Source organism: Ictidomys tridecemlineatus, chromosome 4 (assembly GCF_052094955.1).
Source record: "Ictidomys tridecemlineatus isolate mIctTri1 chromosome 4, mIctTri1.hap1, whole genome shotgun sequence".
NCBI lineage: Eukaryota > Metazoa > Chordata > Mammalia > Rodentia > Sciuridae > Ictidomys > Ictidomys tridecemlineatus.
In genome coordinates this window covers 42,876,920-42,903,461 of record NC_135480.1, presented here as the reverse complement: position 1 = coordinate 42,903,461, position 26,542 = coordinate 42,876,920, and the positions used below count along the sequence as shown (strand labels likewise).

Here is a 26,542-nt window from a genome sequence, read left to right as displayed (position 1 = left end):
CTGCTATCATTCCCTTGGTCATTTAGTAACACTTTGGGTAGTTGTCCACATTATGCTTGATATTGAGAGAATCTAACGAAAGTTAAAATGCAGTGCTGAGCTTCAAGATGTGTATCCACTTAAAAGAGAATAAATGCATAAATAACAAGTTAAGACAACAACAGTACAGAAAATGGCATCAGATGCAAAGGGCCATTTTGTGTCATGGACCACATGTGATTTAATTTCAGAGAGGAAGGATAACTGCGACAAGCTTATATACAGGGCTGTGTACATTCAGCCTAGTCACAGTAGAAAGTCATTAAATATAGTATAGATGGAAGATTGAAGGGGGAAGCAGGCCAGGGCAGAAGTCACTTCCCATTTTTTAATGCTACAGAGGTTGTTTTAAAACTCAATCTTCCTTTGGTCTGGCATCTTGGTCAGTTCAAGCTGTTATAACAAAAAGTTGTAAACTACAAGAGTTAAACAACAAAGAATTGTTTTTCATAAGCCTGGAAGCTGGAAGTTTGAGATTAGACTGCTAACATTTGTTAGGGTCTTTGCAAGGGTCCTTCTCCTGGTTCACAAAAGCTGCCTTTTGGCTACATCTTTTCAGGCAGAAAAAGATCAACTCCACCCTGTCTTTTATGATATAGGCATTAATTCCACAGTCACAGACTTATTACCCCCCAAAAGTCCCACCTCCTAATACCATCACAATTTTCAAGTAACAAGCTGCCCAGGTCACAGAGCTTCCTCATCCTTCACATGTGGGTTAGAGTTTTAACATATGATTTGGGGCAGGGGGCCTCCAGCATTCCATCAATAACATCTGGATAATTATAAATCAATGCCATCAGCATTGTAGATCAGGCTATATAGTGGGTACAAAGAGACAACCTGTATCCCAGAGCAAAAGAGACAAATAGCTTATAGAGATGATGGGGGCGGGGCAGCAGCAATTCAATAATAGGGACACAACTTTTATTGGTCTCCTACATTGTCAGGTACTAGCGCTAAATGACTGTCACGTACCCTCTCATTTAGCCCAAACTTTAGTGTATTATGTAAACGTCAAACCTCCACTTTACATGTGAAAATATGCATGTAGAAGAAGGCATATAAGGTTGGAGAACTTGACCTATTCAAATCCAGACTGATCCACAGGGAGGGGGTTCGTCATCCATGAATCCTGAGGGATCAGACCTGCATGGATCACCCGTTTCCTTCTACACATCTACTTTGAGTCAGCGTAGAACCCGAAAAGCAACTGAGAGGACGGAGGAATACTACGAATTAAAGTGGAGGAACCTGTGGGGCTAGCGCATCGGAGGCGCGGACAGGGAGGGATTCCTACTTGTAACGCAGCAAGGTTTGGCCGGAGCCTGCCGGGGTCACGGAGCTTCTCCAGGCTTCCTCGGGCCACTCTAATTACAGAGTCTGTGGTAGGTTGCGAGGAGGAGCTGTCTTGGGGCGGGAGGCTTCCCTGAGCATTGTATTTGCCTATAAATACTTCAAATAGTTAAGTGAAATGTGCAGCCTTTGAAAGCTGAAAAGGAAGCTGTGGGGCGCCCCCCCGCCCTTGACCCGCCTGGAAGAGTAGGCAGAGGAGAGGAGAAATGGCTGGCGCGTTCTTAACGCGGGAGACGAGGAACCGCCCTGTCCTAGCTAGACGCGGGGCAGCGAGGCTGCGGGCGTGCCTCCGGAAAGCTCAAACCGTTAAGGTGACCAAAATAATTTGAAAAAGGAAACGAACTTCCCCTGAACCGTACCCGAGGGGCCCCGAGGCGGGAGTTTGTGTTCGAAAGGGCATTTTTCAAAAGAAGGCTTCAGGGATATGGGGGTGTCGGCCCTCCGGTGGCGCGCGACTGGAGCAGTGCCGCAGAGCTGCCACCAGCCCGCTTTGTACTTGCGGCCAAGCGCGGCCCCAGAGTTTCGGCGGCGACCCTGGAGTTGAGACCACGCCCCCTTTGCAGTGAGAGCCGCGGCCTCTGATTGGCGCGCTGCAGACCAATGGGAGCGTTGGGACGGTCCAGGCTGTCAGCGCGCGCCGCAGCCGCGCCGGCCTCAGCCTGTCCTTCCCTGCGCTGAGCCCCGCAGCCAGCGCTGCCTTCCCGGGAAGCGCGGCAGCCGCTAGCGAGCGCAGCCCTGCCCAGCTTGCCAGCCGCGCGTCCCGGTGCTCGCGCCCCACGGCCACAGCCTTGCTGCGCTATAGCGCACGGAGCATGTGCAGACTCGTAGGCGCTAAGGTGCTATTTGTCCGAGGGGCTTCTGGGCAGTGGTGACTGACAGTCGCGCTGAGAGAGACCTTTGGGGGGTCTCTTGTCGCGCCTTTGCTGCGTCGCGGGTGACACTGCGGTGCTCGCGAGCAGGGTGGCAACCGCCTCTCCGTGGAGACGTCTTCGGCTCTGTGCGCCCTCTCTCCTTCCCTCACCCGCTCATACCCGCCTCTTCTGAGAGGACTCGTGCGTTCCCGCCGGCTCGCTCTCTTCCAAAGGGATCACACTTCGGAGATGCAATGACAAGTTAATATGGGCGTCCGAGTCTCGGTTTCCCGGGAGGAAAATTGCCAGAGGCAACAGTCCCTGAACGCCCAGAGCTCTTGAACAGGCCGCCCTGAAGGGGCGTGAGACCCGGCTCCAGTATCCGTACAGGAGGGACCGGCTGAACGCAGTGACCAGTCCCCCACCTCATCCCGGCACCCAGAGGACGCGCTCGCCGGATTGTTCGGCACCCAGAGGACGCGCTCGCCGGATTGTTCGGAGCTCCCCGACCCGGGGATTCTTTTTTTCCTCCGCTGGTGGTGGGCGCCTCGCGGGCCGAGGCCCGGCGCCTGCTCTGCTGCCCGCGCTGCCTTTAGCGGTAGCCTCCGCCGCCGCTGCCAGGGACGTGCTGGGAAAGCCGAATCCCCGGGAGAAGATGCCGGCCATCCTGGTAGCCTCCAAAATGAAGTCGGGACTGCCCAAACCCGTGCACAGCGCTGCGCCCATCCTGCATGTGCCCCCGGCCCGGGCTGGCCCTCAGCCCTGCTACCTTAAGTTGGGAAGCAAGGTGGAGGTGAGCAAGACCGCCTATCCCAGCCAGATCCCGCTGAAATCGCAAGGGCTGCAGGAACCTGCAGGGGAGGGGCTCCCACTGCGGAAGAGCGGTTCGTTGGAGAACGGGTTCGATACCCAGGTGAGAGGTGCTGTGTGCTGGGGCACTGTTATGTGGGGATGGGTGAATACTTCAATTGGGGAGGGCACGTTCAGATGGGAGAAAGAGAGGGCAATCATTTGCCTTAGGCTGGCCGATTGCAGGGGTTCTCAAGGAGAGTGGGCCGGCCAGTGGGTGTGGCCCGGGTGCCCGAGGTTAGCCTAAGGTGCTTTGCATATCCCGAGTGCGGGCATGCTTGCGGCATCTGGGGATGGGGGTGCACTGCTTTGTGAGGTGTTCTCAAAAAGCGTGTACAGCACTGAAAATGTCAAGTCCTGCATTTTGAGGGCTTGGCTCTAAGAAGGCAGTGTCTGCTGCTGCCACTGTGCCTGTCTGCCGGTTCTGCAGAGGTTTGGTCCCTGCCAACGAATGGTCTGAGCCTTATTGGGTTCGTAGCTCCCTGACCTAGCTGCAAGATCCAGGAAAAGGAGGCCGGGGGCTGGCAGTGAACCTTCTATCGTCTTGGCTCAAGACGGCCCTGTCTCTATCCCATTCTTAGGGAATCGAGTTCCAGCAAGGTGCTGGGACTGCAGGCGGATGGAGACTTCCAGCGTCTTAGCTGGCTGTAGCGGTGGGGTGGGGGTGGCTGCTTGGCATGGCGGCCCGAAGATAAGCCCCTCCTTCCTGGGTAGGAGAAGCAGAGGTTGCTAGCCCGGGTGACTGAGGAGGTGGGAGTGAGGGTAGGGACCGGGATGGGAGAATTGCTGGGAGAGAAATGGTGACTTGTACCTTTGCAGATAGAGCCGGCATCAACCCAGTTCCCCAGTTCTGCTGGGTGACAGGCTCAGGCCGTGCAATCTCTTTTAAGGAAATCCGCAAGGGCCAATCAGGTTCTCTTGGCCTCCTGCCCTCCCTGCTGCATTTTCCCCCTCTTCTGGTAGGAGGGAGCAGGGGCATGCTGTATTTTCTTGGCAGCCAGTCATCAGGGACTTTTGGGGACAGACTAACCTGACGACCTGACGGATGTGACTGTCCCGGTAGGGAGAGGCTGGAAGCCAGAGGGGGAGTTTTGGGGCTGGTGTAGGGGAAGTGGCAACAGACCAGCTGACCTTTTTGGCAGGCACTTCCCTGCTGACACTGTCCCCACCTTCTCCTGGAGCTTTCTCTGATCAGAGGCTAGAGCTCAACACATTCCTAGACTTTCTGATGGAGGAACTGGAGCTGGAAGCTAATTGTAAGCAGACTTTTGGAACTCTAGGCTAGAGAAGGCCCTCCAAGCAGATTAAGCTCCCGCACCAGGCTGATAAGCATGGCCCTTGCTGCTGCACTTGCTAAACATTTTTGGAAGCTGACAGCTTTGAGTGATGGTGTGTGGGAGGAAGGCAAGATTTCCTCCCATGCTCCTGGCCCTGTCTCTGCTAGGGTTGTGTGCTCTGTTCTTTTTCTGTTGTTAGCCACAGAATTTGTCCAGGGGGCTCTGAAATGGGGGTGAGTGTGACAGTGCCTCCTGCTAGTTCTCCATGGAGCAGGGATTAGAAGGTGTAGTGGACAGTGTGCTGGAGACCAGGACAGTGACTCAGAATGTGACACATACGCTTGAGCGTGATGAGGAGGGCCCGAGGAATGAGGGGGAAGATAAAAGATAGGACTGTTCATAGCCAGGCAGCTGTCTAGTTTTGCCCATTTGACCCTTCAATTAACAAACATTGTTGGAGAACTTGCAGTGGGCTGGCTCTGGAAAGGTGATTCATTATGCTGTCCCCTGAAAATATGTCCTCCAGCTTCTCCCTGATGGGCTTGCTGGGCCCTGTTCCCTGAAGACATTGCTTCCCTTCTTCCTTGTTGGCCCACAATCCCTAGCATCCTCTCAGACCACCTCAATGGCCCACATGCACTGATCATGAAGATGGTTTGGATAGACTGTTAAGGAAACCAGCCACTTTCCAGTGCACCATCCTGGATTTACCAGCTTCCCCTCTCCTTGTCAGTATCCAGGGTTCCTAGGGACCGTGGCAGGTGGCAGATCCTTGTTCTCATAGCCCCACCCTGACATCAAAGTGACTTTGTCAAAAGGAATTTTGCCTATTTGAACAGGATGTCCCTACATTCTGACTGACATGGGGCACACTCACCTTTCAGAAAAGTCCCTTGAATAGGGCTTGAGGACTGAGTCTGAATTGCCATCTGGTAATTCCCTGGTCCAAAACCTAGTGTGTATCATAAGAAGACAACCAGGAAATGATGAATTCAAATGGTAAATGATGTCTCAAGGCCTCTGCCTCCCTTTTATTCAGGGGACTTTTGGCAGGAGGCTGTTGTGCAGTGGCTAAAAAAAGCACAGGTTTTTAAAACATGTGCATATCATTGATGTCTTATATATCTGTCTTGTACTAGCTGGGTGACCTATTCCATTAACTTCTCTGGGCCTCAGTGTTCCCATTTTTAAAAATGGGCGTGAACAACACAAGACTTGTGAGAATGAAAAAAAATGTGTTCAGTGTAGTTTCTGACAAATAAGGAATAGTTAATAAAAATTGGCTATTTATATTGCTAACTCCAGGGATAGAGTATGTTGAACCCAGATCTAATACCCTCTAAATGAGAAAAAAATATGCTTATTCTCTCAAATCCTTATTAGGAAGGTATCATCTGTTCACAAGGATTTATAGAACCTCTACTGTATACCTTATTCAGTACCAGACTCAATGGGATGATGAAGGAAGGGCAAGACTACTTGTCACATGCCTAATGTGACAGCCTCTTTACCCACAATCTCATTTATCTTTCCATAAATACTTAGAGCAGGTATGACACATCCATTTTCTATGATAACAATATTAATAATGGCAGATTCTTACATAGCACTTCCTAGGTGCTAGGAATTGTTCTAAGTGCTCACCATAAAATAACTCATTTCAGTCTTATAACAATGCAATGAGATAAGTGTAATTATCCCCACTTTAGACACATGGAAATCAAGGCAAAGACCGGTTTAGTAACCTTGTGAGTAGCAGAGGTAAAATTAATACTTGGACAGTCTGGCTCTGGACTCCAACCCCTTAACTATGATTCTGTACAGAGGTGGCTACTGAGCCTGCCCAATAACCTGTGGGCTCTGATTTATAAGACCCCAGCTGTAACCATTGAGCTTGAGGCTCAGCAAAGTTCAGTCACTTGTTCTAGATCACTTAGTGTGGCAAAGCAGGGAGCCTAGCTGAGTTAGCTTCCATGCCTCTGATCTATACCCTGCATTGCTACCTCCCTCTATAATGCTCTATCAGACCCACAGGACAAATGAGACATGGCTTGGGCCTTGGGGATTTTATTATCTAGCTGGAAGGCTTAACTATGTACCCAACAGGGACAGCTAAGAAATGTTCTTGGAGCTGGGAATTCAAGGTTCTGGAAGGAAGGGAAGGGCCTCATGGAGGAGGCAGGAGATGGGCTGGGCTTGAAAGATGGGCAGGAATAGCTGGTGGGGAGAGAAGGGGAGAATGAGCATCCCCAGAAAGGATCATGAAGTGCCACACAGTGGTGCAAAGTGGGAGTGTGTGTCACTTCATGCAACAAGTAATCGCTTGGGATCTGGCATCTTCCATTTAAAAAGGTGATGAAGAGAAAAACCAGAGGCTTTGCAGTGGAAGCAGATACTGGCTTCCTGGTGGATGGTATTTCTGAACATGCAGTCTGGAGGTGAGAGGCTGGAGAGATGGTATCCAGTAAGGACCTGGTTTACAACAGAGCCTTGGGAAATGATGGTGATTATTATTATTAAGTTATGGTTCAGAATATTCGGTGTGGTCATCACAGGGAAAACTATAACTGCTGTTTTTGGCCCAGCAGCTCTCCTTAGCCAGTGACTTCCCTTTGGCCCCCAAGCCTGCTCTCCATCTCCACCAAGTACAAGAAGACAACTTGACCATCGAATAGCCCTACCATGAACCCCTGAAGCCCCTCACTCAAGCATTTCCCCAAAACCTCCAGCTGGTTTTCAGCCTCCAATGGAGGAAACTGCTCTGCAGCCACACATCTCTCCTACATCCCCTTAGATACCTGGGCCTTCCCCTAAGAACCACCATCTATAGCTTCTACTCGGTTTCCACATTTATAAATTATGACCCTGTGCAAAGAATTATTTTAGAGACATGCTCTGAGTTCAGAAATCTTCTTTGGCCAACCTTCAGATAAGGAACACTTCCGAGCAATTTGAGGAGACATTAAACCTATTTTTAAGAAGCAGTTGTGGGGGGGGGGGGATAATACATGTAATACTTTGATATTTCCTGTTTTTAGGAGCTCGTGTTCAGCTTGCAACCCTTTTCTTTAAAAAAGCAATTACAAATGATTGAAATCCTCTGTGAGTGTTTTAGATGTTTAAAAAGAAAGCGTGGGTGAGGCCCCTGGGAGGAGAGTGCTGCTCCAAGCTCACAACCTGTTGCGACTTTGCCCCATTGTGTTTTGATTAGAATCCTTGCCCCATCATCAAAGTTGATTATGGATTTGATTAGTGCATTTTTCTGCTATTGTGTTATTCCCTTTCTTCTCTTTCTCAGTTCTTGGAGGGGAATGTGTAGTATGGTTATCTGCCAACATGCAAGAATGTTTATAACTCACATATTATTGCTTATTCCATGGGTTAATTTTCTAAAGACATTTTAAGGGTGGTATGGGTTGCTTATTTAGGGTATCATTTTGCGTGTATATATCTGTGTATAAATACATCTACTTCTGGATATGTGTATATACACACACACACATACACAAATATATACACATGGAACAGCTTAGAGTGCAGAGCACATGTAAGAACACACATCAAAGGCAGGAGTTACAGCCCGAATACTAGCTTTCAGAATGGCTAAGTTTGCTTCCTCCTTCTCATAGTCTCTTCCTCTGCAACCACGATTTTAAGCCCCAAATCATGGTGTCCATGAGGGTAGGCTTAAGAGAGGTGTTCTAATTAGGCCTCCGCAAATCTCCTGAAGCCAGTCTGGGAAAGCCAAACCACCCAGTGAGATTTTTAGCTTAAGGTCAGAAATTCTTATTTCTTAGAATCAGCCTCAGTTACAGAACATCTGCTATGTGCCAGGTCATCTGCAGGGATCTATATACATTATATAAACATTAATTATTTAATTTGAGACACGAGAAACTGAGTAAAATGCAAAAATAGTCATCACAATTTATGTGATAAAGAGAATCATCACTTGAAGGCAAGTTCTCCATGTTGGTTAGGCTTCAGGGAGACACACATCTGGATTCGAATCCAGGCTTGGGCAAATTACTTAATATCTCTAGACCTCAGTTTTTGTTTTGTTTTCATCTGCAAAGCAAAAATGGTGTTGCATATAATTTGGCTGTAAGGACTCAGTGAGATACTACAGGTAGATGGCCAAGCACAAAGTCTGTCCCAAGCTAAACAAGAGATATGCGATCTTGCCTATTTTTATTTTTATTACCCAAGGTCAGAGCCAAGCTTGGCTAGTGTCTGTCTCATTCTAAGCCCATGTTCTTTCCACCCTACCTTTCTGCCTCCCACATGCATGGCTGATTACATAGAAGGACAGATGGCTTGCTCTGTGGAAGCAGAGAGCCTAGCAGGGCTTTGGTTAAATGATTGGGGAGCAAGCATAAATTAAGAACAATGTCATCCAAAGAAGTTGTATCCAAAGCTTTTTATCAAAACTTCCACATTTTGTTTTCAGACAGGCCATCTCTATGACGCTAATCAAACGGAGGGATCAGCTACAAACCACCCTTGTGGGAGGTCTCCTTTGTACATTCATCTCAGCTGACACTGTAGAGGTGGTTGAATGCAGCTGCCCAATGTGCTGGCCCAGCCCAGGACAAAACCAAGAATGCAACGGTCCCATTGCCTGGGCTTCTTAATGGCTCATTATTGTTCTGGGGGCAGAAGGAAAGCCCTTTCCTCCCGTAGCTGGCATGGGTGTAGTGGGAGCTGGACCTTGTGATCCGTTTAGCCATTAAGGTGCCCCAAGGCATGGCTAGCTGCCCAATGGTGTTTTACCAATTGTCACAGGGCCAGTTTCAATAGCTACTCTGTCTTGTGGTCACATTGTTCAAAGAGATGGGCAATGTGTTCCTAGAATGTCTTGACCAGAATGGGCCATGTGATTTGGGGAACAAAACTTGGTCAGGCTTTTGTGCTTCGGTCTGTGCTAGACAATAGCAAGTGACTCAAAAGTTTTCACAGGGACCCCAGGTCACCCACACAAAACCTTAAGAATGACTCATGACTTAGTATCCCCTTTCCCAAGGAGAACAGAACCTCTCTTGTCTTTTGCAAACAATGACCCCACAGCCTCAGAATATTTTTTTCTTTCTTTTCAAGTGAAACCTTGATATCATCAGTGATTTGGGGGTTATTTTACCTCCACCACACTCTGTCATGCTGGGAGAGAAGACGGGGTAGAAATGGGGGTGTTTTAGTCAGTTTTTTATTTCTACTGTGACCAAAAGACCTGATAAGAATAATTAGAGGAGGAAAAGTTTATTTGGAAGCTCACAGTTTCAGAGGTCTCTGTCCATAAATGGCTGACTCCATTGCTCCGGGTCCCAAGTATGTCAGAACAACATGGTAGACAAATGTGGTAGAGGAAAGAAGCTAGGAATCTGGTACCAGGAAGCAGAAAGAGAGCTCTGCTCACCAAGGACAAAATATAAATCCCAAAGGCAGGCCCCCAGGGACCCAGCTCCTCCAGCTACACCCAACCTGCCTGCAATTACCACCAAGTTAATCCCTATTAGGGATGTAATGCACTGATTAGGTTAAACCTTTTATAACCCAATCATTTCATCTCTAAACTTTTGCATTGTTTCACACATGAGCTTTTGGGGAATACCTAATCTAAACCATACCAGGGGTCTTGGTCAAAATAATTATAAGAAACTACTTCCCAGGGTTCTTTTGGAGCCTTTGAAGAAAATTGTCACGCACAATAAAATTATAAAAATAATTATTATGATAGTTTTTGACACTGATTGAACACAGCCTCTGTACCAGCATAATACATAGCACTCGATATGTGTCATTTCATTTAATGCTAACAGCATTCCATAAGGCAGGTGCTGCTTCCTGAGGAGGATAGGAGTCACAGCTCTGGGAGTCAGCAACTATGGTTCTAGATTGGTCTCTTTTGACCCTTTGCAAGATGACCTTCAGCAAGTCACATTGTCTTTCTGAGCTTCAGTTACCTAACTCATAAAAATGGAAAGGATGTTTTACCTTCTACGAAGAGTTATTGTGAGAGGCAATTATCATAGACAAGGCACTGCCTTAAGCATCTTACTCCTTAAATACCCTCTGAGAAAAATCCAGGTGCAGAGAGGTTAAGCTACTGTTCCAAGTAGCACAGCTAGGAAGTTTTGAACCCATTCTGTTTGACCTCTGAAGTCAAAGTTCTTACAAATAGCCAATGTGAAAGTGTTTTGAAAAAAATATCTGAAAAGGCATCATTACTACTGAATCAAAGTAAATTGTCCTGAGGCCCATTTAGGATCATCACTGAACATAAATAGCAGGACTAGTTCTAGAGAGAAGAAGGGAAAAAAATGAGAAATTTGATTTGAAATAATTTGTTTGCATAAGGAAGTAATACAGATAAGTCCCAATTATGGATTATTCTTTAAGACAGTGGGCTTGGGACCTTTAAAACTGCCAATGTCATGAAAGATAAAACTAAAAGGCAGGTGAAGGACTTTTTCAGCAAAGAGATCAAAGAGTTATGATGGCCAAATCCAATGAGAGATCCTTACCTAGGTCCCAGATGAGCAAAACCATACATGTCACATAGACCATTATGGAGACAGTTGGAGGTATTTGAATGTAGAATGTATAATAAGTAGTATTGTTCTATCTATGTCAATGTAAGACAATGTCATTTTTCTTGGAAGAAAATATTGCTGAAATATTTAGAAGTGAAGTGTGTTGATGTCAGCAGCTAGGTTTCAGACAGCTCAGGGGGAAAACGGTGAGAATATCTGCAGAGAGGAGAAAGCAAATGTCATAAAATGTTAACAACTGGTGAATCTAGGTGAAAATGTGTGTGCAATTCCTTCGATTTTTTTTTTGTAGGCTTAAAGTGTTTCAAAATAAAATGTTGGAAAACAAAACAAAGCCCTGGCTGAATAGTACACATTACCAATGCCCTTGATACCTAGGTTGAACCCACGAGAACATAAATGAAATAGTGAAATAGTTGTATGTGTGTGTGTGTGTGTGTGTGTGTGTGTGTGTGTGTGTGTATGTGTGTGCACGTGTATGCATGCAAAATCATCATAGGCTGTCCAAGGGTATCTCTCCAGACTCGGGACTCCTTATCCTTTCTGGTGTTGCAAGGATATCTTGGCTTCATTCTTTGATCTGTCATGAGAATGGTTGCTGGCTGACATTTTGGGGAAGTCACAAGATCTGGTTTCATTTGATAAAACCAGATAAAAACCTAAAATGTTTCCAAGGTGGCAAATGTAAAGGAAATTTTTCAAATGAAGAAATTTTAAAAGAATCCAAGCCCCAGGTTGAGCCCGACCAGGCAAGGCACTGAGATGGTAAAGATACGAGTGGAGGCTAGCTGTTCTCTGCCTTGAACTTCTTTCTCTCCCTGTTGGGTCTCTTTTGCCTGGCTAAATCCTCCCACTTCTACCATTCCAATTCAGACCCCCTCCAGGAGCCTTCTGCTACCACCATGACCTGGATGGTTTCTCCCCTGTGACTCCCAGGGCCTCCTCTAGAGCACCCCCACCTGGAACTGTGACTTCCAGGAGGTCAAGGATGTGTCTCTCTTGATCCCTTCTGGTACATAATGGCATAATTCTTAGTAAATACTTGCAGAAGAGAAGAAACTAGAGGGGAAGAGATTAAAGAAAGGGCTGGAAAACAGGAGTGGATAATGAGCAGGAGGTCTGCTATAGTTTGGATCTAGAATGTCCCCAAAAGGACCATGTGTCAAAGGCTTGGTCCCCACCGAGGCGCTACTGGGACGTGCTGGAAACTTTAGGAGGTGGGGCCTCCTGGGAGGTCTTCAGGTCACTGATGGCCCTCATTGAAGGGGATGGTGGCTTCTTCTTCCTTCTCTTTTCACTCGCTAGACACGAGGTAAGTGATTTTGCTCTACCACACTCTCCCACCATGATGTGCCACCACAGGTGTAAAAGCAATGGGGCAACCAATTATGGGCTGGAACTGCCAAATCTATGAGCTACCATAAACTTTTCTCTTTATAATAGTTGATTATCTCCGTTATTTGTTATAGTAACAAAAACTGCCCAACACAAGCTGCATTCATAAAGCTGTAGCGCAAACATAGAGGTTCTACAGAACTTTCTTCCAGGGTGTGAACCAAGAAGGTCACATCATGAGAGGAGCCAAGCCTAGGACACATAGGTTGAGTAACCCGCACAATGGCTGAGGCCATCATCAAAGGTCTTCAATGCTAGGTCATTGGGAAACTTGCCTGGTCTGACTGAACAGAGAGTGCCTTTACACAAGGCTCATTATAATGTCCAAACTGCTTGGCTGCTCCAGTAGCATCGGATCTCTCTGGATGATGATAATGGGCTACAATGAACTGGATGAGTTTTGTCAGATTCCCTCTGCCCCACTTTGGTGGGAGGACCAGAGAAGGGTTCTCAAGGTCTTTGGCTGCTTAGGAAAAGGGGAAGGTTTAGAAAATTCTAGAATAGAAATAGTACAGGAATAACTCCAATAATCTGGAAAATCTGGAAGTCATTGACAAATTTCTAGGTACATATGACCTGACCAAATTGAATCATAAAAAACCTAAACAGACCAGTATCAAATAATGAAATAGAAACAGCAATTAAAAGCCTGCCAAAAAAGAAAAGCCCAGGACCTGATGGATTCTCAGCTGAGTTCTCTCAGATCTTTACTGAAGAACTAACAGCAGTCTTGCCCAAATTATCCCATGAAATTGAGAGGGAGAGAATACTCCCAAATACTTTTTTTTAAAGCCAGTATACCCAAACCAGACAAAGATGCATCAAGAAAAAAAATAGTACAGACCAATATCCCTGATAAACCCAGATGCAAAAATCCTTAATAAAATATTGGAAAACTGCATTCGAAAACACATCCAAAAGATAATACACAAGATCAAGTGGATTTCATTCCAGGGATACAAAGTTAGTTCAACATATGCAAATCAATTAATGTAATTCATCACTTTAGGAACAAAAATCACATGAGCATCTCAATAGATTCAGAAAAGGCCTTTGATAAAAGCCAACACCCATTCATGTTAAAAAAAAAAAACACTGTAAAAGAAAATGTAAGGTCAACACTTTATCATATGAGTATTGGCACTGACTTCCTTAACAAGATTCCCAAAGTGCAAGAAATACAACCAAGAATCAATAAGTGGGAGCTTCTGCACAGCAAAGGAAACTATTAAGAGCATGAAGATAGAGCCTACAGAATGGGAGAAAATCTTGGTCAGCTACTCCTCTGATAGGGGATTAATATCCAGAATATACAAAGAATTCAAAACCCACAAATAACCCAATCAATAAATGGGAAAAAAAACTAAACAGAAACTTCTCAAAAGAAGAATTGCAAATGGCCAACAAATATATGAAAAAATGTTCAACATTTTTAGCAATCAGGGAAATGCAAATCAAAACTACACTATGCTTTCATCTCACTCAAGTCAGAAAGGCAATGATCAAGAATGCATACCAGTAAATGCTGGTGAGGTTGTGGGGAGAAAGGAACACTTGTACATTTTTTGGTGGAACTGCAGATTAGTACAACCACTCTGGAGAGCAGTGTTGAGATGCCTCAGAAAATTAGAAATGGAAACACCATATGACCCAGCTATCCCATGCCTTGGTATTTTCCCAAAAGATCTAAAATTGTCATGCTACAGTGACACAAACACCTCATATTTATAGCAGCACAATTTACAATAGCTAAATTATGGAATCAACCCAGATGCCCATTAATAGATGAATTGATTAAGAAATTGTGGTATATATACACAATGGAGTTCTATTCAGCCATTAAAAACAGAGAAATTATGGCATTTGCTGGTAAATGCATAGAAATGGAGACTATCGTGCTTAGTGGGATTAGCCAAATTCAGCAACTCAAAGGTCAAATTTTTCTCCCATATGCAGAAGCTAGAGTAAAATAAAGAAAAGGGGGAGGGAAGGATAAAATAACATAAGGAATCAATCAAATACAAATTAATACAGGAGCGAAAGGAAGTCTAATAGAGGAAGGGAGGATGGGAGGGAAATGGGGAAGGGGAAGGGCAGAGATCACAAACTGAAATAGATTTCCATGCATGCATGAGTTTGTTGGGATAAACCTAGCAACTGTGTATAACTATAAAGCTGTAATTAAAAAAGAAAGAAAGAAAAATAGTTCAGGAATCATGATCACAGCAACTATTATGTGCCATTTCCATAGTCTATTAATCCAGTTTACATTCCTATGCCAAAATAGCACTAAGAAAAGAGATTGACCTACCTCTCCATGGGGAGGCTAAAGATCAAACAGCAGTGTGCACAGTCTTTTAAGGGCCTGTCTTGTCTGCATCACCTCATGGCCAATAGCAGTGGCGGGAGCAGGGGATCACATTCCCAAGTAGGAGGCTATAGCAAGATTCATTCTCAGGAGACCTGACCCCAGGAGACCAGTACTCCCAGGGGCACACCCCAACAACCTGAGGGCCTCCCACTAGGCCCTACACAAGGGTTCCATCCCATCCCAAAGCCACTACCTGGGAACTTCCGGTGACCCATGAACCTTTTGTGGGTGACATAAACCATATCCAAACCATAGCACAAATAAAATCTAATTTAATCTTCACACTAACTTTCAGAGGCAATATTACTGATCCTGTTTTACCAATAAGGAGAAACACAGGAGTCAGGAGACTAACCTGAGAGGGGTTCTGGGACTTGTCCAGGTCACGTAGTCAGTAGGAACAGCGGCAGGTTTTGAACCCTGGTCTTTCTAATTCAAAACCTGTGCTCTTAACCATGCTATTTTGCTAGTAATCAGGGAAGCCTGAGCCCAATACTGAGATGCCACTTTGGATAATCAAACTTCAAACCCTCTTCCTCTTTGGAGCCTACTCCCCCTTTTTTTGGCCTTGGCCCTCCTCACTACTTCCTTCTTATCAGGGCCTCCTGTGCCAGTCCCACCTGTCTGCAGAGGTTTTGTGTTTAAAGGATGAGTATCCCCATTTATTTTTTGCCCACATCCTGCTACAGTCTGGGTACCATCTCCTTCTCCCACGGCAGTGGCTGCTGTCCCCCAGGTCACCCCTGTGGTGCTGGCCCCTGTGGGGTCCATGTGCCTTGCAGCTGCAGGACCTCTTTCCTGTCCTCCCGCCACATGCTGCTTGGCTGCAGCTCTGTGCAGCCCCTATTTCATGCTGATTTGCTCTGATTCTTTTCAGACCTGGGAGTGACGCATGTTTACGTCAAAATGCGTGGGCTGCAAGTGTCCCAGCGCAGTCAGACCTTCCGGTGTGTGAGCTTTGGTTGTTAACTGTCTTCCAACCAAGGAAATCAATTCCTGGAAGGAAAAAAAACACCACTTAGGTGACAAAGCCAGATTTGGAATAAGCAGGCTTGCTTGGGATGTCTGTTTTGTGATCTGTGCCTCTAGGGACTAGACTCAGGACACCTGAGCCAGTGGAGACACTGGGGCCATCTGTTTCCATAGCCCCATTGTACACATGGGGAACCCGTGGCTGAGACAGGTCCCAGCCACTGGTCCTCCAGCTCCAAGGGCCAGAGCACAAACTGAGACTCAGACCTCCTAACTCCCAGTCCAGTGTCCTTTTTACCTCATTCTGAGATGAGATGTTCTGCCCTGAGGAGCCTGATGGTTTAAAGAATTGGAACCAGCCCTGGGCTATATTCTTTCCTCTTCCTTCTACCAAGTACTTATATTCTTAATTCCTTCAATATTAGGACACTTTTGCATTTGACGCAATCAAAAAACAGAACCTCTCTGTAGATGGTATAACTGTGACAACTGGTCACCACTGAATACCTCCCCTGGGCCAGACACTTGACACACATCATCTTCCTGAAGCTTAAGACAATTGGTTAAGACTGTTACATTTCACCCATTTCATGTATGAAGTTCAAGGAGGCCAGGAACTTGATCAAGTACAGAGCGAGTTTTGGAACTCTCCACTTTCAAAACCACACTCTTTCTTTGCAGCCTCATAGACGCGCCCCCCTGCACCAAGCTGGAAGTCAGAACCCCTGCGATATGATGCTACCTCCCCTCTTACCTATCAGGCATCTAACTTCCCTAGCGCTAACAGGGCCTGGGACATTCTAGGCACTCAATAAATAGTTGCTAAACTTCAGCTCAGGTAAATCAGCCCTGCCAGGCCTCAGTTTCCAAAGGGAATCACTGCATTTCAGTGAGCTGTGTGGGTTAAGAGTAGTGTATGTGAAAGTGCCTGTGTGGGGAGATAAGATCACTGCTGTTTACTGAACACTCTGAGCACTTTGTCTGGATTTTCCCATTTAATCATCACCAAAACAATAACCTATGGGGTGAGTGCTTTTGTGATCATCTCCATTTTATAGGTGAACTGAGGCATAGAAAATATAAACAGGATCTCCAGCCTCACCCAGAATCCCATAGCCCCTAAGTGGAGGAGCCAGGCCGGAAGTCCAGGAAGTGACGGCCCAGCCAGCATTCCTGCCCTCAGCCTCATCCTTCCTCTGTGCTGCAGGTAGCCAAGTCCAAGTCTGGTTGAGAGTACAAGGGGCACAGAGAGGGTAAACAACTGACTTAGATACCTCCAGTAATTCCTAGCACTTCCCTTCTGAAGTAACCCAGGCTGTTCCTCTTGCCAGGTGCCATCTCTCTAGCAGGAAAGGAAAACAATTTAGTCCCAGGAAGGACACCTAAGCTGGACATGGTCACCAGGAATCCCGACTGCCCAGTGGTCTCCTCAGCTTTCCCCTTCAGTCCCTGCTTCTTGCTCACTTGGAATCGTTTCTTCTCTGGATAGCAGAGCAGAAACCCGTATAAATTTGACTCTAGTCCCTAGAAATGTTTACCTGGCTAAAAATACGCCAGCTTTGTTATATTTTTAGCCAAATTTAGATTTGATGTATAGGAATTGCTCACGCCCAAGTATTAGGCATGAACTGTTGGGACATTTTGTAACAGGAAGCTGCTGGTTTTCCATTCCAAAGAACTGGAATTAGGTCAGAAATTTGTCATTTGCAAACACCAACTCTCACCACATTCCACTGCTGTTTTTAAGAGTGTCTGGTCACCTGGATTGGTAGGAAGCCGGCCATGGGCGAGGCCAGGCTGGCTGGGCTGCCCTGGTACATTCTCCAGGTCTGGTGGCTTCCAAGCGACCTCGGCTTGGCTCTCCCCTGGCCCAGGCCAATCTGCAGTGTTGCCTTTGGATTAGCATAAGGGCAGACAGGCTGCTTATTTTAGAACTGGAAGGAGAGGAGACCTATCAATAAAAAACCAGGGCAGGAAAAACCCATTCAGGGGTTTTAAAATATCTCTCTCCCTTAATAGGACAGATTATTTTTGTTTCTTAAAAAATAACTGGTCAATTTCTCCTCAAAACAGTCGGGAAGAGAGACATATGACTGTAATAAAGGTGGAGGCAGTGATTGTGGCCTGTAGGCTTCACCAACCTCTCCTGTCCTCATACTTCCAAAGTGTCCTTGCCCCCACCCCACCCCAGACTTGCAGTTTCTGGAGCCTTAGAACTCAATTACAAAGGCCCAGTTTACTTGCCCTTTCATTTTAAAGGCCAGAAAGCTGAGACTCAGGGCCTTTGCACCTGCTGTTCTTTCTACTTTCAATGTCTTCCCCAGACAATACTCATTCCCTCACCTTTAGTCTTTACTCACATGTTACCTGATCAGAGGTCCCTTTTTAGACCACCCTATACAAAATAGCAGCATCCAGCTGTCCTTTTACCCTTCCTTGCCTTTATTTTTTTTCTCTGGGGCTGGAACAGTTTTCTCCTGACACTTTCACTATATGTCTTTTCTCCACTCAACTGTTGGCTCCATGGGAGCCTGGACTTTTTATCTGTCTTAAAACTGTATCCCCTGAATCTAGAACAGAGCCTGGTACATAGTAAGCACTTACTAAATATTCAGTGAAGGAAGGACCGGGGCTTGTACAAGGTTTCAGGCAGAGCTGGAACTAGTATGATGATCTGAGCCCCAGTCCAAGGCTGGCTGCTGCCCTCTTTCTCCAGACTCTACTAAGGAACCTACAGAGCATCTCTTAAAATGATAATAGGTTGGTACAGGTGTGAGGTCACACACCTATAATCTTCAGGAAACTGATGCAGGAGGATTACAAGATTGAAACCAGCCTTGCTCCACAATCAAAGGATGCCCCATCTCAAAATTTAAAAAGTCAGGGAATAGCTCAGAGATAGAGCTCCCCTGGTTCCATGCCCAGTACTGCAAAAAATAAAAAATGAGAGTTGCTAATGGGTTGAAACCTTGTCCTTTAGACAGTTTTTCCCATTTAGAGGTGGCTTCTAGTGCAAAGGATTGTGAGTCAGGCTGGAAAAAGGTATGTTTTTGCCTGGTCTGTGGAATTTTTACCCATGAGCAGATTCTTACTTTGTGGAGGGTAAAGCTGGCTCCAAGAGGCCCAGCATAGGATGTGGAGATGGATTCTACTATGACTTCAGTGTTTCTTGGTTTTTCTTTTTTCTTTCTTCTGGTTCACTTTTTGTGATCTAAACACTTGCTAATGAAGTGTGATCTGTGGGCCAGCAACGATGGCTTCACCTGAAGCTTATTGGAAATTCAGGATCTCCAGCCTCACTCCAAATCTTCTGAATCCCAGTTTGTGTTTTAGTGAAATCCTAGATGCAAACTCAAGTGTCAGGCAGAGGAGTGTTTATGCCCTAACCCTACATAGTTCCTGAGACAAATGCCTTTTCTACAAAATACTCCATGGCCGGACCTGGTGGCACAGGCCCCCTCTTGCCCCGTAACCCCACCCTGTGCTTGGAGATGGAAAGAATGGGCAAGGCAGCCCTTAGAAGAAAGTCAGTCCAGAGTCTGTAGCTCCTGTTTCCTGTGTGTCTTGGTGTTGCTCTTCCCTCTCCTGCACTCTGAGCATTGCAGCTGCTTCTCACTCACCATGACCAGAGGCTGAAATCCACTTGGCAGCTGCAGAAGGAAGAGGGACCCGACTTTGACCTAGCATTAGAGGGGGGGGCACCTCAGTGCTCCACTCCACCAGGTGTCCTGGCGTGGTCGAGAGGGCATCTTTCAGAAGCCAAAGACAGTTCCATGCAGCTCTTCTCACAAATGGCTGTGACCTCCTCAGCAAAAGCTGGGCAGCCATTCCTAGGCTGAACAGAGCCCAACTCCCACAGTCCTTTGCTGCTTGGAAGTCTCTTTTCAATTCCCCTGGAGTCCCCCAGATAACATTCTGTGATGCCAGCAGGTGGTTATGAAGAAGGAGGGGTGTGTACCAGGGTCCCAAAGGGAGGGGCTCACTGGCCTTCCTTCCCCGTGTCTTCCATCCAGGGCAGCCCCCTGCATGGGCAGGTGCTGCACGAGTGCAATCTGTCTGCCTGCTGAGGCGTTTCTTTCCGTCATGCTGTGGTTGGTATTGATTCAGGGAAAGCCCATTGGTAAGAGCAGAGCAGATTAGTTGAGCTCCTGAACCAGGCTGTTTGTCTAATCCTGATGTTGGGATCTTTTTGCATTGTTCTAAACAAATCAAGCCTATTTCAAAGCTGCTCACATGGACGCTGGTGTCATAGAAACCCTCTGTCCTTACGCACACCGTTTCTTAATCAGGCATGGGCACCATAGGTGCAGCAGAAAGACCTCGTGGCAGAGGAGCTGCTTGACTGCAGAGTCCACGGGAGGAAGGAAGGTGGTGAGGAAGTTGGGGGGCCCTTTTTGCCTCCTTCTCCAGCCTGCCCAGCTTTTTCTCATTGAACTCCATCTAAGCTGCCTAGAGCAGCCTTCCTCAAGTCCAAACCTGGACCTGAGCAAGGGCAGGGAAGCTGCCCATGGCTGAAAGATGATAAGCCTGACACCAAGAGTGTGTGTGTGTGTGTGTGTGTGTGTGTGTGTCTGTGTGTCTGTGTGACTGTGTATTTGTTTTTGTGTGCATGCATGTGAGTATGCGTGTTTGTGTATGTGTGCATGTGAGTATATCTGTGTATGAGCATGCATGTTTTTGTGCCTGCATGTGAGTATGTGTTTGTGTGTATGTGAGTATGTGTATTTATGTGTGCATGCATGTGTGCCTAAATAACCAGATGCTTCCTGGGAGGTTGCAGAAAACCCATTTGACCACCTACGTGGTCACCGAGTACATGTGGCAGTGTGGGGAGGCTGTGAGATCACTGTTCTTAGAGTCAAGAATTGTACATTCTCATTTTTACACTTCACTTCGACAAGCTTCATGACCCTGGGCACATGCCCAGTGGCTCCTTACCAGCACTGTGGATTTGTCCACAAAGTACCCGGGTGCAGACCTCTCCCTTGCAGAGATAGGCCTGAGTAGGGTTTCAACCATGTGTTTCTGGGGACTCTGCAGGGTCTTCTGAAGCACTCTCTGGGGTGTGCTGAATTTGAGAGCAGCCCCTCCCCCACCCAGAGGAGTAAGGGTAGAGAAGTCAGGGCAAGAGCATGTGGTCATAGTCACACTGAACAGGGTCTGGATTTCAGCTCCACCCACTCAGAGCAGCGTAGCCCTAGGTGAGTGGCTCTACCTGCGCCTGCTTCCTCACTTTCTCTATAGGCACGACAGCAACGACCTCACTGGGCTGCTTTGAGCCTGTAGTGGTATTCGGTGTGTGAAGCATGTGGCAAGTGCCAGGGGTGTGAGGAGCACTTCCTTCCTGTTAGATCCCTATGCGTTTTCTGCTGCACCCAAATATATGGGTGGAAACTGTCAAGGAAAATCCACGGCAAGGTGCAAGCAAGAAAGAAGACGGAGACAGCAGCACTCAGTGACATCAGTGTGACTTGGCAATAAGGAAATGCATTGACTCATCCTTTCAGATGGCTATGAACAGGGAGGGAAGAGTGCAATGGGGCATCAGAGTGGGTCCTTGAACTTCAGTGTGCTTAGTATTACCTGGGGAACTGGTAACCATGCAGAATCCTGGGCCTTAGAGGCTTTGATTTTGCAGATATGGAGTGAGACCCCAATATTTTGTGTGTCTTTGTGACAAGTATGATCAGATGAAAGTGTCAAACACCATCTGGAGTCCTCTCTCCAACAGAGACGAGGTCAGAATGGAAGATCCTAGAAGACAGAGAGAAGGGGGGAGCTGGGTGACATGGGCAGGCAGGGAAAGGAATCTCGATGGAGTGAGTGGAGCTGAGGTTTGAATGCCTGCAAGATTCAGGGGAAACAGGGCGGCATAGTTTGGACCGGGTCTAATGAACAGATGGTGGAGTGCTCTGGCGGACAGGAAGCCCTGGCTCTTCTCCCTACCACCAGGGACTGGGTTGCCAGGTAGAGTTGCCATTACGCTGGGATGTCAGCCACTGGGAAGGTTTTACTGGGACACCTGGGAAAGGCTAATGAACCCAGCGTATGTGTCCTCTGTTTAAGGCCCAGGCCAGCCAGTCTGAAGTTGCCTGACAGTGTCTGGAGAGTGTAGCATGCGTTTCTCCACTTCCCCATTCAGAAATCAGGGTGTAGATCATTGGCCATCTTCTCGGCCAAAAAAGAAAGAAAGAAGGGGTGGGGGTGTGGGGAAGAAGGAAGGAAGGAAGGGACAGAGGGAGGGAGGGAGAAAGGAAAGACAAAGAAGGGGTGGGGGATAAGAAGAAACAAGGGTTTAGGAGCAAGCTGGGCCTAGAAGGGTAAAGTGGAGCTCAGGACCCCAGAGCAGGCTGGCAGGAGGAGGACCTGAGATAGGATGTGGGGTTCTGATTTTGAGCATCAGGGCTCCTTCTGAGGGCTCAGAGGGGACATAGTTGGTGTCTTATGTTTGTGCCCCTCAACAAAGCCTGACCAAGATATTCCTATAGCAGTGGCCTTCATAAATGCTGATCACAGGATAGCAAATTTTCTGAGGTCTTCAGTAAGTCAGGAAGAGCTAGAAGTAAGAAAGGACAGAAATTGAGGGAACGCTTATTTAGGCCTACTCCGTGCCCGGCTCCAGGCTCAGCTTTCATGGCTTGGGTCATGTAGCTTCACTTGAGGAGGTAGGTACCATTGGTCTGTTTTATAGACAATGGAAGAATCCCAGAGAGGTGAGGTGACTTGCTTAATCCCTCACAGGTAGGCTAAGGCAAGGCCTGGACTCAAATCCACTTCTGTCTGGCTCCAAGGAATCACTCCCAGTTCACAGTGAATGTGAACGGTGGGCCTTCACTCCTCCATGCTCCAGTGCAGGCCCCTCAGAAGCCAGCTGCCCTGAGAGGGGTGGGGGACACAGTGTGGGCAGAGTGCCCTGGAGTCTCGGGACTCATGGGGCACTCCCGTGTCCCCTGTCAACAATCCAGCTTTCAGTAAGATTGTGCTGGCTGCCAGCCGCTGACACTACTGCCAGGCCCCCCACCCACACAGGCAAAGGCTGTGGCCAAGGGCTTGCAGGAGGGGGAGGAGGAAGTGCTCTCTAGAAAGGACTTGTCGCAAAGCCCCTGAATGGCCCAATTGAGGGGCCTGGGCAGGACGACAATGGGCCTGTTGGGGACCTTGGTCCACTGAGGTGAGAGGCCTGAGGCTGGGCAGGCAGTGCTGGCCCAGAGGCCAGACGCTGACTTCCAGGGCAAGGAGCCAGTGCCTCTGACGTGCTCTGAAATGCCAGCTCTGCTTAATGGGGAGCAGCTGGGGCAGGCACACATTCCTCCCCATGCCAGGAAGGCAGTGTGACCTCAGTTCCCCAGGCCACGCAGCTCCCCTTCCCTGTCGGACTCTCCTCACCCTTCTTAGGCCAGGCCCTGCTCGCTCACCAGGGACCGTGGTTAGTTCTTTCCATGTCCTCTGAGTCCTCAGGGGCATTGTTTTTTGACCTTTTAGAAAAATGACATAAACAGCATAGGGCAGCTTAAGACAGCCACAGGCGGGGTTGGCAGCGAAAATGCCAGGTGCCCGGTTAAATTTGAGTTTCAGATAAAAAATGAGTAAGTTTAATGTTATGCTTAAGTATGGAACCAAGATACAGTTTTGTTTTGTTTTGTTTGTTTGTTTGTTTGTTTTTTGGTGTGTCGGGGGACATATTTACACTAGAGATTATTTGTCATTTGTCCGATTTCCAGATTTCAGCCAGTGTCCTCTATTCTTGTTTGCTAAATCCAACTACCCTAACCTAAAAGAGCCATGACAGACACCATGTAGCAAAGACCTAGCTGGGTTTTCCTCAGAGCCACCAAGGTGGGGCTTAGGGGAAGGCTGCTTCTCCTGTGCCCATTCTCCATTTGGTTTCTCATCTATAAAATCGCCAGATGCCTCACTTAGAAGGAGCTTACTCCAAGGCAGCCATTGCCCCGCTTAACCACATCACCCCCGTCTTCCAAGACCTGTGTCCTTTTCTCCACCTCTCATAATGGAAGGAGCAGCTTTGGACTATGATTCTAGTCAGCGGCTATTTTCTGAGCACCTACACATCAATGAGAATGAGACAGATGTGCTCCCTGTCCTCAAAGAAGCTGGAGGGAGACCAGCAGGGGAGATGTGCAGTCGAACAAAAAGAACAGTCACATTTCGGCAAACCATCAATGCTGCGGGTGGGTGGAAGGAGTCTTTGAGGGGCTCACTTTTCCTCTAGGACCAGAGTAGGGGTCTTGGAGTCAGGGGATTCAGCTTGAAATCCTAGCCTACACTACTGAGCTGACTAGCTCTGTGGCCCAGGCAGCAAGACATTCAACTTTCCTTGGGCTTGGTTTTCCTCCTCTGTAAAAGGGAATAACCTTCTTACCTCCAGGGACCAGTGTGAGATTCCAAGTACAGTGAAGGATACGAACATGCATGGCAAACTACAGGGTTCTAGATGGAACTGGCCAGGGCAAGAGGCAAACCAGCAGGAGGGGAGGGAAATACAGTGGGCCAGGAATGCCTGGACCTGGACCCTGTCCCCACTCCAGGCCCCTCCATACTGACCCTCTCAGCACACTGATTCTCTGCCTTTAGTCACATCTCTGAGCATTGTTGTCAGTCTTTTAAGCATTCTTCTTATAAGGTGAATAACAGTAATACCAGATATTTATACTGTTTTCAAATGATAATGATGAGGAGCATGGCCTGGAGATTCAAACAGGCCTAGATGCAAGCCCCATCTTTACTGTGCAGCTTCAGGTAAGTACTTTACATCTCTGTGCCTTAGTTTTCTCCTCTGTGAAATGGGCCTCACGGGTGTGACTGAGAGGATGAAAAGAAACCATACTTATAAATTGCTTAGTATTTAGCTAGGAAGTGGGCAGTTATTAAGAAGGTCTTATTTGAGTCTCATAATATCCTTGGGAGGTAGTAATTAACAGGTGGAGATTTAAGTTCAGAGAAGTTAAGTAACCACCCTGCTCATGTGCAGCTGAAGGAGTGGCTTCGGCTTCACACAGGCCTGGATTCCTGACTTCATCCAGGCTTCTCAGGAGGACTTTGTTGCCTAGCCATCAGAGGCTCTGCTCTGAGCTTTCAGCTAAATACCTCTCTGCGGACTATCTGGATTCAGATGCTCTTTATCTATACAACTAGGTGTCCCGGGAACCTTGGCCTGCCTGTACCAAACCCATCCTACACAGCTTCTTTGGGGTCAGGGAAAGGTGCATCCTTTTGGAATCTAAGGATGTGCCTGCTTCATACCCACCATTATCCCTTTGCTGAGTTTGAAGTCTGAGATTTTTATGACCCTCTTAAACCTTTTTGTTCACTGATGCCTGCACAATTGTGCTCTTGGCATGGATGTTAGTTTTATTGTCCTGCACACAAAAGGAGTTTTGAAAAGAGCAAGTATTCAGGGGAGAGGTTAGAGGGGGACCTCTCACTGGAGAAGGCAAACTTTAGCCGATAATATACACCCCGCCCCTGCCCACAGAAGCAGGTGGATGGAATTGCTCCTTTAGAAGGGGTTCTGGTTTCTGATTGAATGAGAACCAGCAACCCCGAGGGCTGGAGAGGGGACAGGGAGATGGCCTCCACTGAGCACCTGACCTGTGCTCAGCACTGCAATGGTGCTTCTTTCAGAGCAAGTTCCGTCCTCCTGCTTGCCCACTCTCTAGGGTTAGGACTTAGACCCATTTTTCAGATGAGTGAGATGAGACAGAGGCAGAGTGCTTTAAGAAGGGTTGCTTAGCTAGGAAATAACCAGCACCGAGTTGTGAGTGCAAGGTCTCCTGGCCCCCGAGCACACACCTCCTTGACCTCCTTGTGCCCGCTGTGTGGGCTTTACGAGAAACAAAAGCGCAAAAGGCATGAGATCACCTTCAAGGTTCCAGCTGAGGACATGAGACACTCCCCTGCCACACAGGGGGCTTTACACCACCCGGTGCCATTAGCACCCAACACAGGACTCGAGAACACAGGATTGAGACTTCAGGGCATGATGCTTCTGATCTTAGCCCTTCGCTTAAAGAGCAGATAGGATTTCAGATTCATAGAGGGAAGAAAGAGGGTTCCCTCAGGACAAGCAGAGGGCCTGTACCAAGGCCTAGTGGCAGAAATGAACTTGGCCCTTGTGCAGTAAAAGATGACAGTAAGGTGGACAGCTCTCGCCGCAGATGTATTGGAAGGTGAGGTTGCACAGAGGGCTGGAGAATGAGGACCTTAGAAGCCAAGCAGAAACATTTGGTCTAATCCCAGAAAGTAGGGAGCCACAAAGGAATTCTGAGCAGTGGAGGGAAAGCCAAAAATAGCATTTAAGAGATTCTCAGGATATTGCAAAGGAGGGAGATTGGAGGCCTGATGGGGATTGTTAGTGATCTTGCAGCTGCTGCCGCTGGCCATGGAAGAGTGCTGGGGGTAGTAAGCCAACATCTGTTGAGTGGATACCGTCTGCCATGTACTAGTCTAAGAATTTTACCTGGGTGAATTTGTTTAATGCTCATAAGAATCCTATGGAGAAAGTACACCTCTGAGCCTATATTATAGATATGTCTCCTATTATCCATGGGGAAACTGAGGCACGGGTTGATAAGAGCCTGAAGTAAGTGTGAACCTTGAGGCTGGGAAGGAACAAGCAGATCTAAGAGTCATCAAAGGGGCTGGGTTGTGGCTCAGTGGTAGGGTGCTTGCTTAGCATGCACGTGGCCCTGGGTTCATCCCCAGCACCACACACACAAAAAAAAAAAAACAGAAAGAAAGAAAAAAAAAAAGAATCATTGATATGGAAGAATGAGAGCTGCACTTGGTGATCATTTTGAGAAGATGAAGGAATGGGAGGCTCTTAGTAACTCCAAGGTAAGCCTATTGCTTTTTTTATGGGAGCCA

At 47.3% G+C, this 26,542-nt stretch overlaps 1 protein-coding gene across 11 annotated transcripts in view; it reads left to right on the top strand.

The window, feature by feature from the left end:
- Nav2 (neuron navigator 2) overlaps positions 1–26,542 on the top strand; it is a 689,076-nt gene that overhangs the window by 308,895 nt on the left and 353,639 nt on the right. For 7 of the 11 annotated variants that reach the window (XM_005335950.5, XM_078046349.1, XM_078046354.1 and 4 more), the window contains exon 1: positions 2,054–3,159. The exons of 1 other annotated variant lie outside the window; for it this stretch is intronic. In XM_005335950.5, coding sequence (XP_005336007.2) covers positions 2,902–3,159 — 258 coding nt within the window. In that variant the 5' untranslated portion in view covers positions 2,054–2,901. Of the gene's footprint in view, positions 1–2,050; positions 3,160–26,542 lie in introns of those variants that run through there. 3 more of the 11 variants (XR_013437711.1, XM_078046355.1, XM_021733712.3) reach the window with 2 other exon arrangements.